At 38.7% G+C, this 18,261-nt stretch overlaps 1 protein-coding gene across 6 annotated transcripts in view; it reads right to left on the bottom strand.

Annotated features, from left to right (window-relative positions):
- The window catches only part of L3MBTL4 (L3MBTL histone methyl-lysine binding protein 4), a 501,743-nt gene that overhangs the window by 326,343 nt on the left and 157,139 nt on the right, over window positions 1-18,261 (bottom strand). For all 6 annotated transcript variants that reach the window (XM_027577144.1, XM_027577148.1, XM_027577147.2 and 3 more), the window contains exons 6-8: window positions 3,360-3,464; window positions 2,176-2,311; window positions 94-185 (exon numbers count right to left, since the gene is read on the bottom strand). In XM_027577144.1, the coding sequence (XP_027432945.1) occupies window positions 94-185; window positions 2,176-2,311; window positions 3,360-3,464 (333 nt within the window). The remainder of the gene's footprint in view (window positions 1-93; window positions 186-2,175; window positions 2,312-3,359; window positions 3,465-18,261) is intronic.

Below are 18,261 nucleotides of genomic sequence, written 5' to 3'. Positions count from 1 at the left end.
ATTCTGAAAAAAATACAACGGAATATATAGTGAATTTTAAGAAATGTAAGCTCAAGTAGAAATTTGATTTATACTGAGGAAGAAACTACTTACAGAACTTCTGCTTCTGAATAATTTCTTGGGAGCATTTTGCAATTTGCAGGCCTTCAAATAATCCATCCAAACGAATTTATCTTTTCTATAACCTAAAAAAAGTATGGATTATTCAAAATACCCACAGATATAACTCTGTGCAAATTCAATATATTAGCCTTCTTCAGTCTTCTGTCATAAATTCAATGTCCTTTAGCAGACCAAAAATGATTTAAATTAAAATCCCTAAATTGTTTCAATGTTTTTTAATGTATAAAATTCAAAACTGTTGATGTGATTTCCCATCATGTGTATCATTCCCTTACAAATTTTTTAAATTCATTAAGATATAGAATTGGTCCCCTGATGGGAGTCTCATCTCTTAGTAAGGCTTTCCAAAATGGGCAAAGGGAAGAGACAAAAGTTCCTGAGCTCATCATCACTCCTGAAGAAGCCATGTCACTGTGAACATCAGAGGTCCTGATGATGCAACAATCCAGGGTGCCAGGCACTTGGGAAAATTACAGAAACCCCTTCACAATCCAAAGACCATTTGGCAGCAACAGCTTCCTGCTACTTATCTTTGCAGGTTTCCCCTTCTGTACTGATCCTCCCCTCCGTGTGCCCTAAAGTGCTCACACAGTGCTGGCCCAAACAAGAAGGGCTCAATAAATAGTTTCTGGTTGAGTGTTATACAGAATAAAAGTCAGGTTCCTTGCACAGCCTCCAAAGCGAGGGCTACACCTCTAACTTCATCTCCCACCTCTTGCCCTTGCTTCTCTGCTCCAGCCACATTTATCGCCTTGAGATTCCTCAATGGGCCGGGCTGGAGGCTCCAGCCCCAGGGCGTTTACTCTTGCTTTTCTCTCTGACAGCCCTCTGCCCAGCCTCGCTGACTTCCCTCACCCCATCCACCTATCCGTGGGACCTCACATTCTCATGCCCTTCTTCAGCACACTCTCTGTCCCCCACCCCCAACCTTGTCACTGTTTGACACCCTAGCTTACCTTTGTCTATGACTCTTCGCCTCCCTGGAATGAAAGCCCCATGAAGACAGAGATGGTTTATTTTATTCACGGCTCTATCCCCAGTGCCTACACACAGCAAGGGCCCCATAAAGACCTACTAAAAATGAGCCCGTGACCAGCTTTCATGAAATCCAGCAATCTAAAGGATTCTGCCATTGGTCTCAGGGATGGATCCCCGAAGGACACTCTGAGTTGATCAATAAAATGACTATATGGTGACTCCCAGAAGTGCCACCGTCATCAAATACTCTAGCATCCAAGTAGGAGCCCATACACAGAAGTTGGCTGTGCAAGGAAATGGGCCCACGATCATCCTGACTGATCAAATGCTCACCTCACCAGCACACAACAAATAAAAAAGGCTTCAATCACATCTGCCAGGCCCAGGTTCCTCTCACAAATAACAAGAGACAAAGATGAGATTTTTGATTCCCCTCAAAAGGAAGCAGTGAAATCCTCTTCTCCTTCATCGTTACCTCTTTTCCATGATTTGTTTAAAACAAACGATATACAGTGAATCAATTTTCCTCACTATATAGCATCAGTGACTAAGTGAAATAGTTCATTTCAACCGTGATGTAAAATAAGTTTCTTCATTCCTTCTAAGGTTTAATAAACTTTATGTTAAGTCATAAGATTTTATTTCTGCCGTAGGTACCTTATCAGTATATTTGACCTAAGCAGTCATTGATGCTTTTCTTTTTTTTTTTTTTCAGGTTTTATTTATTTGAGAGAGAGAGACAGAGATAGCAAGAAAAAGCATGAGCAGGGAAGAGAGGGAGAGGGAGAAGCAGGCTCCCCCCTGAGCAGGGAGCCCCACGCAGGACTCCATCCCAGGACCCCCGGATCATGACCTGAGCCGAAGGCAGACGCTTAACCGACTGAGCCACCCAGGCACCCCGATGCTTTTCTTTTAAAGACATTTATTCACTTCTAAAAAATGGCATCTTTGTAGTTTTACTGCTTTTGGGGGATTGAACTTTCATTTTGAAAATCAGTTCACACCAGGCTCTCTTGTTAGTATTTCATGAAATGTTGTTAAAATAAAACCAACTCTCTTTCCATCCCGGCTTACCCTTAGGGATGTGCAATTCGTGTTTGGTCTTCTCACACCACCCTACCGGATGAATGTCAGGGGAACCAGCATTGGTCCAAAAATCATAGCAGCTTAAATAACCATCAAAGTGAAGTCTGAGGCGGTAACCACATACCTGTAAAATGGAATGTTTACAATCCTTCATTAAGTGTCATGTGTTTGAAGGGTACACAAAATTAACAAAATATTCATATACCCTGTCAGTGCCATCAACGTATATAAACCAACCCTCCCATCTAAAAGCGCTTGTATTAAAAAACAAATTTAGAGATGACATCTGAATAAAACAAAATGCCAACAGACACGATCTTTCAAGTATCCAGAACTTTTTCTGTAAAAAAAATTAAGCCTTTTACTCAGTCTACAAATCTGAGATCAATTTACATCTCCATCAGCTGAAGAGTTTATTTGTTCATTCAATACCTGTCAAATATTGCTCTTGGAAACCCCATCTCCTGCTGTCCCACGATAGTATAAGCTAAAGTACAGAGCAAAACCAAAACGGGCATGGCTTCGTTTCAACTCTAACATATGGATCCAGCATACTCAATAAAGGAAATAATAAAACAGTGTAGAATACATCCTTAAGACATGCTACACAAGTTTAATAGCTATAATCAATCAGTAAATTAAGTGAATAGGGTCTTTTACGTGATGTGATTAAAAATATAGAGGTCTTCCATCATTTTAATAATGTAAAATGTTTAGTAAATATTACATTTTATAAGCCATTTACTTTCATCAATGGCCCTTCATTCTACGTAATTTTCATAAAATGCTTATATTTATATAAATAGGTAATTCATGTGCCGGGATATTTTTCATATACATTTCTCATTACTTCAGCTAATACTTGAATAATTATGTCTCTTTTAACAGACAAAAGCAACATTGTGGGATTCACTGATTGTTATCAACCTCAGATGAAAACTATTTACCAACTGAATCAAGGGTAACTGCTAGTGATGAGGGACTTATTACAAGATTAATCTTCAGAGAAGGAAAAAATTCATTAAGAAACATATTTCACCCATCACTGACTAAAATAAATCCATGATGTACTGGAACTTGTTTATAATGGAAAGCACTCAAATTCATTATTCTCTAGAAAATTCTCTTCTGTCACTGTGCACTCAGCCCAAGACAATAACACCATCTCTTACCTCAGCTACAGAAAGCACACAGAATACAGATGGATGTCGGGGGTCAATGCCTTCTAATCTCATTCCAACCTGAAAACCATTTTCATGCTCCGGAAAGGATTGGTCCTACGAAATTTCATGATATAACATTAGCTACTGAAATACCTTCACAATTTGATATTAAAACACCTGGTGTTGCTATGCATACAATCAAGAACTTACTGTATGGGCTCGGAAGCTCAGTGATATAGCTAAAGATCGATCGCTGCTTTTTTATATTTGGCCCTCAAAGATGGTTTGATCATTTTGATCATTTTATCATTACCTAGAAAACAGTTCATATGAGAAACTACATGTCCTATGAACTCCCCATTTATTCCTTTTGCCCATTTTTCTTTAGTGATTTTAAGGAGCTCTTCCTGTACTCTGGAAACAATCCTTTGTTGATTATAATGATTACCTATTCCCAGTATGTGAGTTGGCTCTTTGCTTTATGAGGACTTTGTTGTAGAGATTTTTTATTTTAATGTAGTAAAATATATCAATTATTCCCTGTACAGTGTACACATCTAACCTATGAATTCCCTCACAATCCTGAAGTTACACGGACATTCCCCTAGTGTTCTTTTAAAACGTCTGTTCTTCATATTTAAATCTACAATGCAACTGGAATTAATTTTGTTCTATGGTGTGACTAAGATCTATTTTTTTATATGGAAAACAGAGTATTCAACAAAATTTTTTGTATAGTCCATACTTTCATTATCAGCAAAGCTACCTCTGTTTATCATGTTTCTACAAATTTGTGGGTATACTTCTGGCCTTTCTATTCTGTTCCCTGGTGTTATTTGCCTATATCACATTGTCTTATTTGCTTATGACTCTATGTGGAGAGCAATCTTTATCATATTGAGTTTTCTAATTCAGGAACTTTCTCCCTCTCCATTTAATCTAATCATTTTGTTTCTCCAAATGTTTTTAAAATTTTCAAATCGACATATGTCATTAAAATTTTCAAATAGGCTTCAGAAATGCTTTATATTTCTTTTTTTAAATTTTTTATTGTTATGTTAATCACCATACACTAATCATTAGTTTTTGATGTAGTGTTCCATGATTCATTGTTTGTGCATAACACCCAGTGCTCCATGGAGAACGTGCCCTCTTTAATACTCATCACCAGGCTAACCCATCCTCCCACCCCCTCCCCTCTAGAACCCTCAGTTTGTTTTTCAGAGTCCATCATCTCTCATGGTTCATCTCCCCCTCCGATTTCCACCCTTCATTCTTCCCCTCCTGCTATCTTCTTCTTCTTCTTCTTTTTTTTTTTTTTAACATATATTGCATTATTTGTTTCAGAGGTACAGATCTGTGATTCAACAGTCTTGGACAGTTCACAGCCCTCACCATAGTACATACCCTCCCCAATGTCTATCACCCAGCCACCCCATCCCTTCCACCCCCCCCACCACTCCAGCAACCCTCAGTTTGTTTCCTGAAATTAAGAATTCCTCATATCAGTGAGGTCATAGGATACATGTCTTTCTCTGATTGACTTATTTCGCTCAGTGTAAAACCCTCCAGTTCCATCCACATTATTGCAAATGGCAAGATCTCATTCCTTTTGATGGCTGCATAATATTCCATTGTATGTATATATAAACCACATCTTCTTTATCCATTCATCTGTCGATGGACATCTTGGCTCTTTCCATATTTTGGCTATTGTGGACATTGCTGCTATAAACATCAGGGTGCACGTACCCCTTCAGATCCCTACATTTGTATCTTTGTGGTAAATACCCAGTAGTGCAATTGCTGGATCGTATGGTAGCTCTATTTTCAACTGTTTGAGGAACCTCCATACTGTTTTCCAGAGTGGCTGCACCAGCTTGCATTCCCACCAACAGCGTAGGAGGGTTCCCCTTTCTCCACATCCCCGCCAACATCTGTCGTTTCCTGACTTGTTGATTTTAGCCATTCTGACGGGTGAGGTGGTATCTCATTGAGGTTTGGATTTGGATTTCCCTGATGCCGAGCGATGTTGAGCACTTTTTCATGTGTCTGCTGGCCACTTGGATATCTTCTCTGGAAAAATGTCTGTTCATGTCTTCTGCCCATTTCTTGATTGGATTATTTGTTCTTTGGGTGTTGAGTTCGATATGTTTTTTATAGATTTTGGATACTTTGATCAAAACTCTTCAGAGTATACGCATAGAGGGTACATACCTCAATACCATAAAAGCCATCTATGAAAAACCTACAGCGAATATCATTCTCAATGGGGAAAACCCAAGAGCTTTCCCCCGAAGGTCAGAAATGTGGCAGGGATGGCATCCACTATCACCACTGCTATTCAACATAATATTAGAAGTCCCAGCCACAGCAATCAGACAACAAAAAGAAATAAAAGGCATCCAAATTGGCCAAGAGGAAGTCAAACTCTCACTGTTTGCAGATGATATGATACTTTATGTGGAAAACCCAAAAGACTCCACCCCAAGACTGCTAGAACTCATACAGGAATTCAGTCAAGTGGCAGGATATAAAATCAATGCACAGAAATCAGTGGCATTCCTATACACCACCACCAAGACAGAAGAGACAGAATTTAAGAAGTCAATCCCATTTACAATTGCACCCAAAACCATAAGATACCTAGGAATAAATCTAACCAAAGAGGCAAAGGATCTGTACTCAGAAAACTATAAAATACTCATGAAAGAAATTGAAGAAGACACAAAGAAATGGAAAAACGTTCCATGCTCATGGATTGGAAGAACATTGTGAAGATGTCAGTGCTACCTAGGAGCAATCTACACATTCAATGCAATCCCCATCAAAATGCCATCCACTTTTTTCAAAGAAATGGAACAAATAATCCTAAAATTTGTATGGAACCAGAAGAGACCCCGAATAGCCAGAGGAATGTTGAAAAAGAAAAGCAAAGCTGGCGGCATCACAATTCCAGACTTCCAGCTCTATTACAAAGCTGTCATCATCAAGACAGTATGGTACTGGCACAAAAACAGACACATCGATCAATGGAACAGAATCGAGAGCCCAGAAATGGACCCTCAACTCTATGGTCAACTCATCTTTGACAAAGCAGGAAAGAATGTCTAATGGAAAAAAGACAGTCTGTTCAACAAATGGTGTTGGGAAAATTGGACAGCCACATGCAGAAGAATCAAACTGGACCATTTCCTTACACCACACACAAAAATAGACTCCAAATGGTTGAAAGACCTCAATGTGAAACAGGAGTCCATCAAAATCCTAAAGGAGCACACAGGCAGCAACCTCTTCGACCTCAGCCGCAGCAACCTCTTCCTAGAAACGCCGCCAAAGGCAAGGGAAGCAAGGGCAAAAATGAACTATCGGGATTTCATCAAGATAAAAAGCTTTTGCAGAGCAAAAGAAACAGCAAAACTAAAAGGCAACCGACAGAATGGGAGAAGATATTTAGGAATGCTTTATATTTATTTCTGTATACCTTTTAATGTTTATTGCTACTGTAAACGGAATCTACTTTGTAATAGACTTTCTAATGTGTTCCCATTCATATTTTCTTTAATACTAGTCTTGTTTCCCACAGCCCTGCTATATTATTATTACTTTTGAGCTGTTTTGAGCAGATTCAGCATTTCTAGTCAATTATTAATTGCAAATAAATTATAAGTATACTAATAGAAAGTGATTAAAATATAGTTCTATTAGAACAAGAGCTGCTTTTTAATCACGAATTTTATTACTCTTTATTACTGGTTAGCATATTAGTGTTTATTTTTATTCTTTTGAAAAAAATCTTTTCATTTGGATATAATGTCAAACTTAAAAGAGAAGTTGCAAGAACAAAATGATACAAAGAACATGCACAGCCTTTTCCTGGACTCCTTTATTGTTAACAACAGTAGAAACCTCATTTGTTTTATCATTTCTGTTTGTTCTCTCTCTCTCCTATCTGTACACAGATATAGATAAACATATACATCGACATGTACATAGGACTGTTTCTGAATCATTTGAGGGTCCTTTTCCCTTAAATACTAAATGATTTTCCCTTAAGAGCAGACAGTGTACTTTCCCTGAGAATGAGAACATTCTTTTATGTAACAACAGTTCAGTTACCAACTTATGCAAATTTAACATTTATAAACTTTTAACTAATCTCCCATTCATATTCCAATGTTTCCAATTTATCCAACAAGGCTCTTTATAACATTTTCCCCCTCCGCAATGGGATTCAGGGTGGGGTCAAATATTAAATTTAGTTGATATGTCTCTTTAGTCTACCTTAATCTGGAACCTTTTCCATACTATTTATCTTTTATAACATCAACATCTTAAAAAAAAAAAAGTCTTTTCCCTCCCCCATTTTTTTAAATAGAAAGCTCATCATTCTGGATGTGTCTGATGTTTCCCCACGATTAGATTCAGGTTATGCATTCTCTGCTGATATACTCCATGGGTGATGATGTGTCCTCAGGATATCACCTCTGGAGTCGCATGATGTTCATGCATCCCCTCACTGGTGATGTTGATTTTGATCACACAGTCACAGTGTTGTCCAATTCTTTCACTATATAGTTACAGACAAAACACACATATACATACATACATAAACATTTACACAGTTGTACATATGTGCATACTTATGTATATTTTACAAATCCTAAGTTCATACAGATACGTCTAATTTCAACCCATCCCCAAAGGTTTCCTTCTGCCTTTTCCCATCGATTTTTGTCTTTCTCCTCTAACCAGGTCAACACATTTACTCATATACTAAATCCTATAGCATATCTATTATAGTTTTGGGACTATTTTATCCACACTACTATAATAAATCTACAGACAGATTTCTGGATTTGTTTGCAATTCTCCCTCCCTGCTCTGCCATCCATGAATGGGGTATACAGTTGAAAACTGTGTTTATATCCTACTTGGATACATGTTTTTCTCTCTCTTTAGTGAAGTTAAGGTATTCATTTGAAATACGGTGGGTTCATTGATTTAAATGTGCCTTCAGTTCTTATTTTTATTTAATATGTAGAATGTTAATATCCTTCCAAAAGTTCAAGTTATACAAAAAGGTTCTCAAAGAAATGTCTCTCCTTCCCATATCCTCTCCACCCCATTCCACCTCTTTAGAGGTAACCAACCTCACTGTTTTCTGATCTATCCTTCCTGCGTTTCTTTTTGTAAAAATAAACAGCTATATTTATGTTTTGCCTTATTTTTCCCTTCCTTTTCACACAAAAGGTAGCATACTATATATGCTTTTTTGCATGTGTCCTAATCTCCCCTGGAACCACTCCATGTCAGGTCACAGTGATTGCGCACAATCTTGGTCACAGCTGCATCAGACCCCACTCTGTGTAAGTACCACAGTTCACTCACCCTTCTTTGACAGTTGAGTGTGTGCCCTTTTTATATGAACATGAACTTGTTTTTAAATCTTTATGAATTGGCTTGTAAAATGCCGTTAAGAACATTCACAGATCATTTTAGAAGCTTCCAAGGAAAAACTTAAAGGATGACAAAATCCAAAAATGAAATGGCAAGAATGAATGATTTCTCAGAACTATTTTATTTCTGCAAAAGTAAATGTCATGTGTGTGTTTAATTCCCCCAATCCTTCTTCTCACATCTACTCTGTTCCCAGCAGACTGTATATAACAGGTTTTATGTGACTGCCTCCTGTTCACTGCTTTGAAATCTCTTGGTTAACTTCAAAAGCACTGCACACACATGCATGCACGTACACCCAACACTGAAAACAAAGGGGAAGGAGAGACCACAGGGAATAGATCAATAATGCTGGAAGGAAATTTAAGAAGCTGTAAAAACTGAGAGGACATTTCTCATGTTTTCACAAAACTGAAAGAAAATTGGGGATAGGGAGGAACCAGTCAGTATTATATGGAACAGACCATGCCCTCTTTTCACACATATGAATGATAACTTCAAGACAGGACAACAATTCACAGCCGGGAGTTAGGATGATCAACGTTATTCTTTTTTTTTTTTTTTAAGATTTTATTTATTTGACAGAGACACAGTGAGAGAGGGAACACAAGCAGGGGGAGTGAGAGAGGGAGAAGCAGGCTTCCCGCCGAGCAGAGAGCCCGATGCGGGGCTCGATCCCAGGACCCTGGGATCATGACCTGAGCCCAAGGCAGACACTTAACAACTGAGCCACCCAGGCGCCCGATCAACGTTATTCTTGTCAGCATTTTCAGAGGGTTTCTCAAGTGAAATCTGGGAGCTTTAGGTAACACTGCAAGGAATACTACATGGCTAAAACAGCCACAGCTTCTTCGGAGGGTTTCAAATACAGAACAAAACATTCATTTTAACAATCTGAAAGGCAGCTTTTAGTGAGAAATAGCATTGTCTTTCATCGGTCTCTTTTCTGCTTAAGGGTTTATTCATAGCAGATTTAATCTTTTTCCTTCCTAAAAATCATATATTTTACGAACATAATTGATAGCCATGCTATAAAATTATATTTTATGGTGACAAAAGGGAACTGAAATCATACACAAAAGCAAACAATAGTCTGTCAGATTCAGTCATAAAAAATCATAAGGTCTGTAGACCTGAAAAACAACTTTTAGAGATAAATAAACTCAAACCCAGAGAGGTGAAGAGACTTTCTCAAGGTCACACAACGTGTTTGGTAGCAGATCGTAACTAAGGGCCCAAATCTTCTGAAAGCTGGCCAACTGTTCGTTCCACATTAGAGGACAGATGTGGAAACAGAACAAGCAAAACAAAATCTGGCTCAAGGCCATGGAAGGTCTTAAGGGCATTTCCAAGGATGTGCCAAGTGCCTTGGGTACAGAAGTTAAGCTGTTTTGCTTCATTTTCTTTTCCCAGGCATTTGCAAAACAATGTATTTTGTCACTAATGACAGAGAAGAATTATTCAAAGTTCTATACCTCATAGCAAAAGCAAGTACAAATTACATACTATTACTAAAAAATAAAATGAGCCCGAGCATTAGAAAAACAAAAACCAAAAAAAACCCAAACAAAACAAAACATCATGCCTAGAGAAAAGCAGACAGGCTAACAGCAAAATTCCTTTATGAAGTACAATGCATAAGGCACTCATCATGTGTGTGTGCCAGTAGATCTCTGCTCCAAAGTTACAAATGTACCATGTAAACAGCTCTTGGACTCTTGGTAGATATATGTGAGAAATTCTGGACACTTTACTCTGTTTATCACTGAGAACCTCATTACAAGAACAGAGAGGTTATGCCTGTACTGATTATTTTTGAGTCACACTGCAGAGACTGCAGAAGGTTGGTGGCCATCAGCACCAGCAGAGCAGTAGCTAGATATGTGTTACTGAGCAGTGTCAATTCTCTAAATGGAAGATTCTATCTGCATGCCCACAGGCGTTCTATTTTATTCACAGGCAAGAGCTGGCAGGCAACAATATTTTCCTGATCTTAATTCAGTATCAAGAGAAATGGGAGAAATTAGGCATGCAAGGGAATCAAAGCCACTGAAGCAACATACTTCTAGCATGCCATGCAAAGGACAGGTCCAGGACGACAGGCCACTGGTTCGCAAACCTTCACATGATCGTTGTCAAAGGGAAAGACATTCATACAAATTTTATATGCAGATGATGAAACAAGATTTCTTATAACACCAAAGACCACCACCATGAGTCCAGTGGTCTTCTTCTCTGGTTTATCTCAGCAACAACTTCAAAATCTCAAACTGTCTTAATGTGTATCTCCTAAGCTGAAATGTCACAATTTTAAATGTGACAGGTGAGATCACAAGAAGTCTTATGTAGGCAAACTGGGATATAGACAGCTTGAGCAAAGAGAATTTAACTCTTGGTCAACACTTATGATTTTCTTTACTCAGTGGGGGCAAAAAAAAAAAAAAAAAAAAAACTATGTTATTGATAGCATTAAAAAAAATCATTCAAATACTGCATTAAGGAGGGCACATACTGCATGGAGCACTGCATGTTATACGCAAACAATGAATCATGGAACACTACATCAAAAACTAGTGATGTACTGTATGGTGACTAACATAACATGATAAAATAAAGAAAAATTAAAGTTGGTGGTCTGAATATGTGCTATCTGACCATTAAATGATCCCGAAATGTCATATGAGAATTTAATATAGAATAAAGTACCGTGGCATTTTGAGTCAGGAGAATAAAGATAAATGTCATCAGGACACATGCACATGACTATCCATTTGAGGAAAATAGTTCCATGCCCACCACAACATCAAATGTAAAAATATTTTTAGATGGAGAGAAAACAGACACAATACAATGAAATACAATGCAGCTATTGCAAAAGCAAGACTGAGACACCTGGCTGGCTCAGTAGGTGTAGCAGGCGATTCTTGATATCGGGTTATAAGTTCGAGCCCCATGTTGGGTGTAGAGATGAGTTAAAAATAAAATCTTAAAAAAAAAAAGCAAGACATAGACCTCAATCTGCTGAGGTGTCATGATAGCCATGACATACTGATAAATATAAAGCAAGCACTAGATGATTAAAACATATTTATATAAGCATTATTCACATATCTACATAAATATATACAGACATGGACATATATATGTCAAATTATTTTGAGTGATTCACCTAGAGAGGGGAACAACAGAAAAAGCCTTTTATTTTTTTTATTATGTTATGGGTTTTTTTATTTTACATTTTTTTATTTTATTATGTTATGTTAATCATCATACATATCATAATAAATAATATGTTGGCTTTTATTTAACATATAATGTTTTATTTTTTTCAGAGGCACAAGTCTGCAATTCAACAGTCTCACACAATTCACAGCGCTCACCATAGCACATACCCTCCCCCACGTCTATCACCCAGCCACCCCATCCCTCCCACCCCACCCCGACTCCAGCAACCCTCAGTTTGTTTCCGAGATTAAGAATTCCTCATATCAGTGAGGTCATAGGATACATGTCTTTCTCTGATTGACTTATTTCGCTCAGCGTAACACCCTCCAGTTCCATCCACGTCTTGCAAATGGTAAGATCTCATTCCTTTTGATGGCTGCATAATATTCCATTGTAGATATATACCACTCTATCCATTCATCTGGACATCTTGGCTCTTTCCATATTTTGGCTATTGTGGACATTGCTGCTATAAACATTGGGGTGCACGTACCCCTTCGGATCCCTACATTTGTGTCTTTGGGGTAAATACCCAGTAGTGCAATTGCTGGATCGTATGGTAGCTCTATTTTCAACTGTTTGAGGAACCTCCACACTGTTTTCCAGAGTGGCTGCACCAGCTTGCATTCCCACCAATAGCGTAAGTGGGCTCCCTTTTCTCCGCATCCTCACCAACATCCATTGTTTCCTGACTTGTTAATTTTAGCCATTCTGACTGGTGTGAGGTCATATCTCATTGAGGTTTTGATTTGGATTTCCCTGATGCCGAGCGATGTTGAGCACTTTTTCATGTGTCTGTTGGCCATTTGGATGTCTTCTTTGGAAAAATGTCTGTTCATGTCTTCTGCCCATTTCTTGATTGGATCATTTGTTCTTTGGGTGTTGAGTTTCATAAGTTCTTTAGAGATTTTGGATACTAGCCCTTTATCTGATATGTCATTTGCAAATATCTTCTCCCATTCTGTCGGTTGTCTTTTGGTTTTGTGGACTGTTTCCTTTGCTGTGCAAAAGCTTTTTATCTTGATGAAGTCCCAATAGTTCATTTTTGCCCTTGCTTCCCTTGCCTTTGGCGACGTTTCTAGGAAGAAGTTGCTGTGGCTGAGGTCGAAGAGGTTGCTGTCTGTGTGCTCCTTTAGGATGTTGATGGACTCCTGTTTCACATTGAGGTCTTTCAACCATTTGGAGTCTATTTTTGTGTGTGGTGTAAGGAAATGGTCCAGTTTCATTCTTCTGCATGTGGCTGTCCAATTTTCCCAACACCATTTGTCGAAGAAACTGTCTTTTTTCCATTGGACATTCTTTCCTGCTTTGTCAAAGATGAGTTGACCATAGAGTTGAGGGTCCATTTCTGGGCTCTCGATTCTGTTTCATTGATCGATGTGTCTGTTTTTGTGCCAGTGCCATACTGTCTTGATGATGACAGCTTTGTAATAGAGCTGGAAGTCCAGAATTGTGATGCCGCCAGCTTTGCTTTTCTTTTTAAACATTTCTCTGGCTATTCAGGGTAAAAAGCTTTTTATTTTTATACTCTTCTGTCTTGTTAGAATTTTTAAATAGCATTGTAGTTAGCTAAAAAATCAGCATACATGTACAATTAAGTGATGACGATGCTAGGGAAGAAGACAGGACACAGGTCACAGGAAGCTTTGTATAAGGTCTTGTTAAGGACCTTTCAGTTTATTCTTCTTTGATGAAGCCCTAGCAAAAGCTTTTAAGCAGAGGGGAGAAGAAAACATTCTTGCCTTCTATAAAGATCTTACTGGTGGCAGTGTAGGGAATTAATTTAAAAAATAGCAAGACTAGAAATAGGAAAGATAGTTAAAGAGGTTTTTAATATCTACCAATAATTGAGAATTTGCCATGTGCCATGTATAGGTATCTAACTCAGCTCATTGAAGCCTTAAAATCCCCTGTATTGGAACTCTATAATCCCCACGTCGCATCTAGGCTCAGAGACATTTACACATATCACACTTGCACAGCTAGTCAGTAAAAAATTGGAATGTAAATTCAAACCCTGGTCTGTGTGCTTCACTACAAAGTTACATTCCATTCCAGAACATGGCAGAAGCCTGGACAAGTGACGAAGAGGAACGTGACCATGCAAAACCAGGCAGGAGGGGCAGATTCAGGACCTATGGAGGAGGCAAGACAGGTAGTACCTGAGGACTGGCTGGATGCAGAGAACGAAAAAGGCAGGGAATTTTAAACATACCCAGGTTCCAGCCTTGGAAGAAATACCCAGATTTTCCATAATGTGTTAATTTTTACTTTTATAATGTTATCAATACCGACTGATACCTTCAAGGACTCTATAGACAGTTCATGAACAATGACATTTTTGTACCTACTTTTCAATTCCAAATTTCTAGTGCATTACTACAGCTTCAACATCCCCCCAGGTACAGTACCTTGCAATGAATCTTTCATCTTCAAAGTCTATACACTGCAAATACTGGCAAGCTATGAGAGGTTAAGAAACTTTTTCCTTGCTTTCTCCTCTGGGAGCTTTATGATTTTCACCTGAGCTAACAATGGAAACTCCCAGGAATATTAGAATATTAGAATCCCTCCTGGCTTTCTCTTGTTTCAATCACAGAGAAAATGGAGACCTTGAATACATAGAGATATAAATACATATATACACACACGCACTCACACATAGCATACGATCACGATGTATACACATTTTTTTCTATTCTTGCCTAAACTACACCTTAATGTAGTTGTTTTTAATGGTGGGGCAGAGATAAGGTCCATGGTTTTGATGGTAGAGCAGAAGTGGCATCTATGATGTCTTCTGGGATTCTAGAAACCTCCTAAATTTTAAAATTTGTGTGCGAATGGATATAAGCACTTCTCTAAGGAGATTACCAATAGCTTTCATTAGATGTTCAAAAGGGTCTAATACCTAAAAAAAGATTAAGAACCACATGGCTGTCCTTCAAGGGAATCTGTCATTAATCAATACCCTGACTACACAACATATTTAGGAGTCTTCAATAAGCAGGCACGAGCAGTTCCTGCAGCTGTTCATCATGGATATACAGGCCACGCAACAAGGCATGCTTCAAATCCTGCTTTTTCAAACTGATGCCTATTTTTGCCATCTATTTGTTAGGCTAATGGGGAAAAATCGTCACCTACATAATTAAACATAACTTGCTGCAAGGCTTCAGTTAAGACAGCAGTGAAGGATCGCTGATTGTATATTTTTAAACTCTCATTTTAGAGACTACTTCCTTGTTATTTTGAACATTTTTCATAGGTTAATTCTGTATCCCAAACTGTTGCCAAGATTACACCAAGAAGCATTCTACAGAAAGAGAACACAGAATTCATGGCACAACAAAAGTATTCTCAAATAAGCTAGTGGATGCAATTCCTCCTGCTTTTTTGTGAATCTACTCTACTATAATCTCAGATGCAAAAATTCTCATTTCCCCAGAACTACTGACCTTATTGGTAGTAGGAAGTTTGGCTAAGGGGTGTCTGTGTGTGTGTGTATCCAGGTGGGGTGTGTGTGTGTGTGTGTGTGTGTGTGTGTGTGGTGTCTGTGTGTGTGTATCCAGGTGGTGTGTGTGTGTGTGTGTGTGTGTGTGTGTGTGTGTGGTGTCTGTGTGTGTGTATCCAGGTGGGGTGTGTGTGTGTGTGTGTGTGTGTGTGTGTGTGTGTGTGTATCCAGGTACCCTGACCTACCCACTGACTGAATTACAGTCTCAGAAACAAAAAGAAAGCACATAGCAGAGTGGGTGGAATACTGTTGGATTTAGGCAGCTTTACACCAACAAAGATCTTCATGAACAAAGAGAAAGAACCCACACAGTATAAAACAAAGGACTGCATAGAGAGAACTTTTGAAAATAACTTCTGAAGATGTCTGATAATTCACTGGCCAACATGAGTAGACTCCACAAATCTCTGAGTGTAGTGTCTAAAGCAATAAGCTCATATATTTTTTCCCTAAACGGTTAAAACTTCATAGGGTAAAAAGACAAAGATACTTCTAATATAAATTTGCTTCAACTGTAGGAAAAGAACTGTGGAAACTGTCTACTCTTGATCCTGAATACCGCTATTTTCTTCTTTTAATTTCTCTTCCTCTGAATATCTCGGAACATGACATTCAGCTTCCAGCTGGAACTGCAGATAAGCAGCCCTTACAGGGGCTCCAAGCCCCTCCCAATAAGGAAAAAGCAGCCCTGATTGGACTGTCCAGCCTCACTACTTCAGATGTGCTAAACTATTTCCCAGGCCTCTGGTACTTTGAATCCCACCATTACGGAGAAGTGGATACTAAGAATAGGAAAAATATCTAAGCTGCAAGATCAGGATGTATCTTTAGTTTTGCCCCAGAACTTACAGCTTTAGAGAACATGAGAGATGAACATGAATGAGAATTCTCTCTGTTCTTCAGAGCCCCAGCCATTAATCAGCTTAAATGACTTCAAAGCTACAGTCTAGTTTTAAAACACACTTCCTTCTCTGCCCAATATGCCTTGGGATTTAAGCCCCAATCAAATACGTGACTATAATACACACAGTATTTTTTTTTTTTTTTACAAAATATGTTCTTTCCCGGGAGAACTCTTAAATATCAATGAAGTTATCTTAAAACTGGGGGCAGGAAAATACACATAGAAGACAAAAACAAATAGGAAAACAAAGAAGCCCACACTTTAAGTAAATACAGACCTAGGCTATAATCTGATTCTAAACATATCAGAATTCATAGTATAATGAGGTATTTCATTTTCTCTTAAACTACTAAAAAAGTCATGCGTGGTCATCATGTGGCTACTGATTAATAACTTAAAGTATTATCTAAGAATGGTCTGTATTAGAACTATGATAGTATTCTCAGTGATTATCAAGTAATTTGGAAGCATGTTCAAAGCACAAAATACTTGACATGTGACTGAACTGTTTTGGTTGGAAAGGTCCTACTTGTCTGAAATCATTCTACAGGGGTTATAAAATATATGAATTTACATGGCAGCATCTTTCTGCACCTGCAAAGCTAAACACATATCCAGACTTTATCAAAAACAAAACATAGACATGGGTTTTTCAGATTCTATTTCATGTACTGGCATATTTTAAAAAAACAGATTTTTAAAAATATAATTCGGGTCTGGGTACAGAAGTTAAATTTAGAGAGAGAGTGTAAGCTCTTCCTTTCACTTGGACTTCACTAAGGGAAGGCTCAGAGAGAACAGGCTGTCATATCTAGGGCAATTAGGTGGTTAAATTAGGAAGGTGTCTTTGTTCCCCAACTACTCCCAGCCCTTTCCAAAAGAACCCCCCCACCACATCATCCTACAGATGGCTGAAATTTCCTTCTCAGGACACAAAGTATTTCTTTCCCAAATCATGAGAGATTACTACAGATTTTAAGAGAGGCGGAGGGACCGAGTACAATACAAGAACATGTTAAGGAGTGTCTGAGATAAAGATGTCGCTGAGGAAAGCAGGGGAAGGAAAAGCAGAAATGCCAAAGTCGACATAATGATTCTGCCTTGTTTTCGGAGACAGAGGAGAGCAACTGAGGAAATATTTCTGTTCCCCTCATGAAGGCAGGAGGACCAGCATCACAGCGAGCATGCAAGGTGTACAACAGCAGTATCTGCCAACACTATGGTTTCAGATGATGCTCCAATAGTGAGTGGTTTTCAGGAGCTCAGGAGATCAGGAGCCTGAGATGGAACAGCTCAGCTGGGAAGCCACGCTTGACGGGGAGCGGCCAAGAGCCTTGCTGTGGTCAAACAGAGGCCGGTCCCGATGAGGACACAGTCCTGCAAGACGGGGTCCTGCCTAGAGCTCGGAACAAATGCTGTCAAGAAGGGCAGGTTCCGGGGACAGCAAAAGACTAGAATCTGCGAAGTGTCATCTTAAGAATTCTTCCATCTAATAGAGTGAACTACATGCCGGACACTGTATCGGGCTAAACACTGTATATACATTTTATGTAATTCCTCAACAGTCTCTAAGAAGCGAGTGATATTATCGTCCACTTTCAGTTAAAAACTAAGAGCCAGAGAAATGCTTCACAGAGTCCTTCTTCTATAAAATGAAGGGAAAGAAGCTGAGGCAGCACATGTACCAACACCAAACCAATAAAAAGATGCTCCAAAGTGCACCTCTCTCAGAGAATCATGAAGCAGGGAGGAATTTAAAAAAAGGAAAGAAACCCAGTCAGTCTTCACAGAGATTACAGCTCTACCCA

The sequence above is a fragment of the Zalophus californianus genome, chromosome 14, assembly GCF_009762305.2.
Source record: "Zalophus californianus isolate mZalCal1 chromosome 14, mZalCal1.pri.v2, whole genome shotgun sequence".
Taxonomy (NCBI): domain Eukaryota; kingdom Metazoa; phylum Chordata; class Mammalia; order Carnivora; family Otariidae; genus Zalophus; species Zalophus californianus.
Note: the sequence above shows the minus strand (reverse complement) of the source record. Positions and strands in the feature narration are given on the sequence as shown.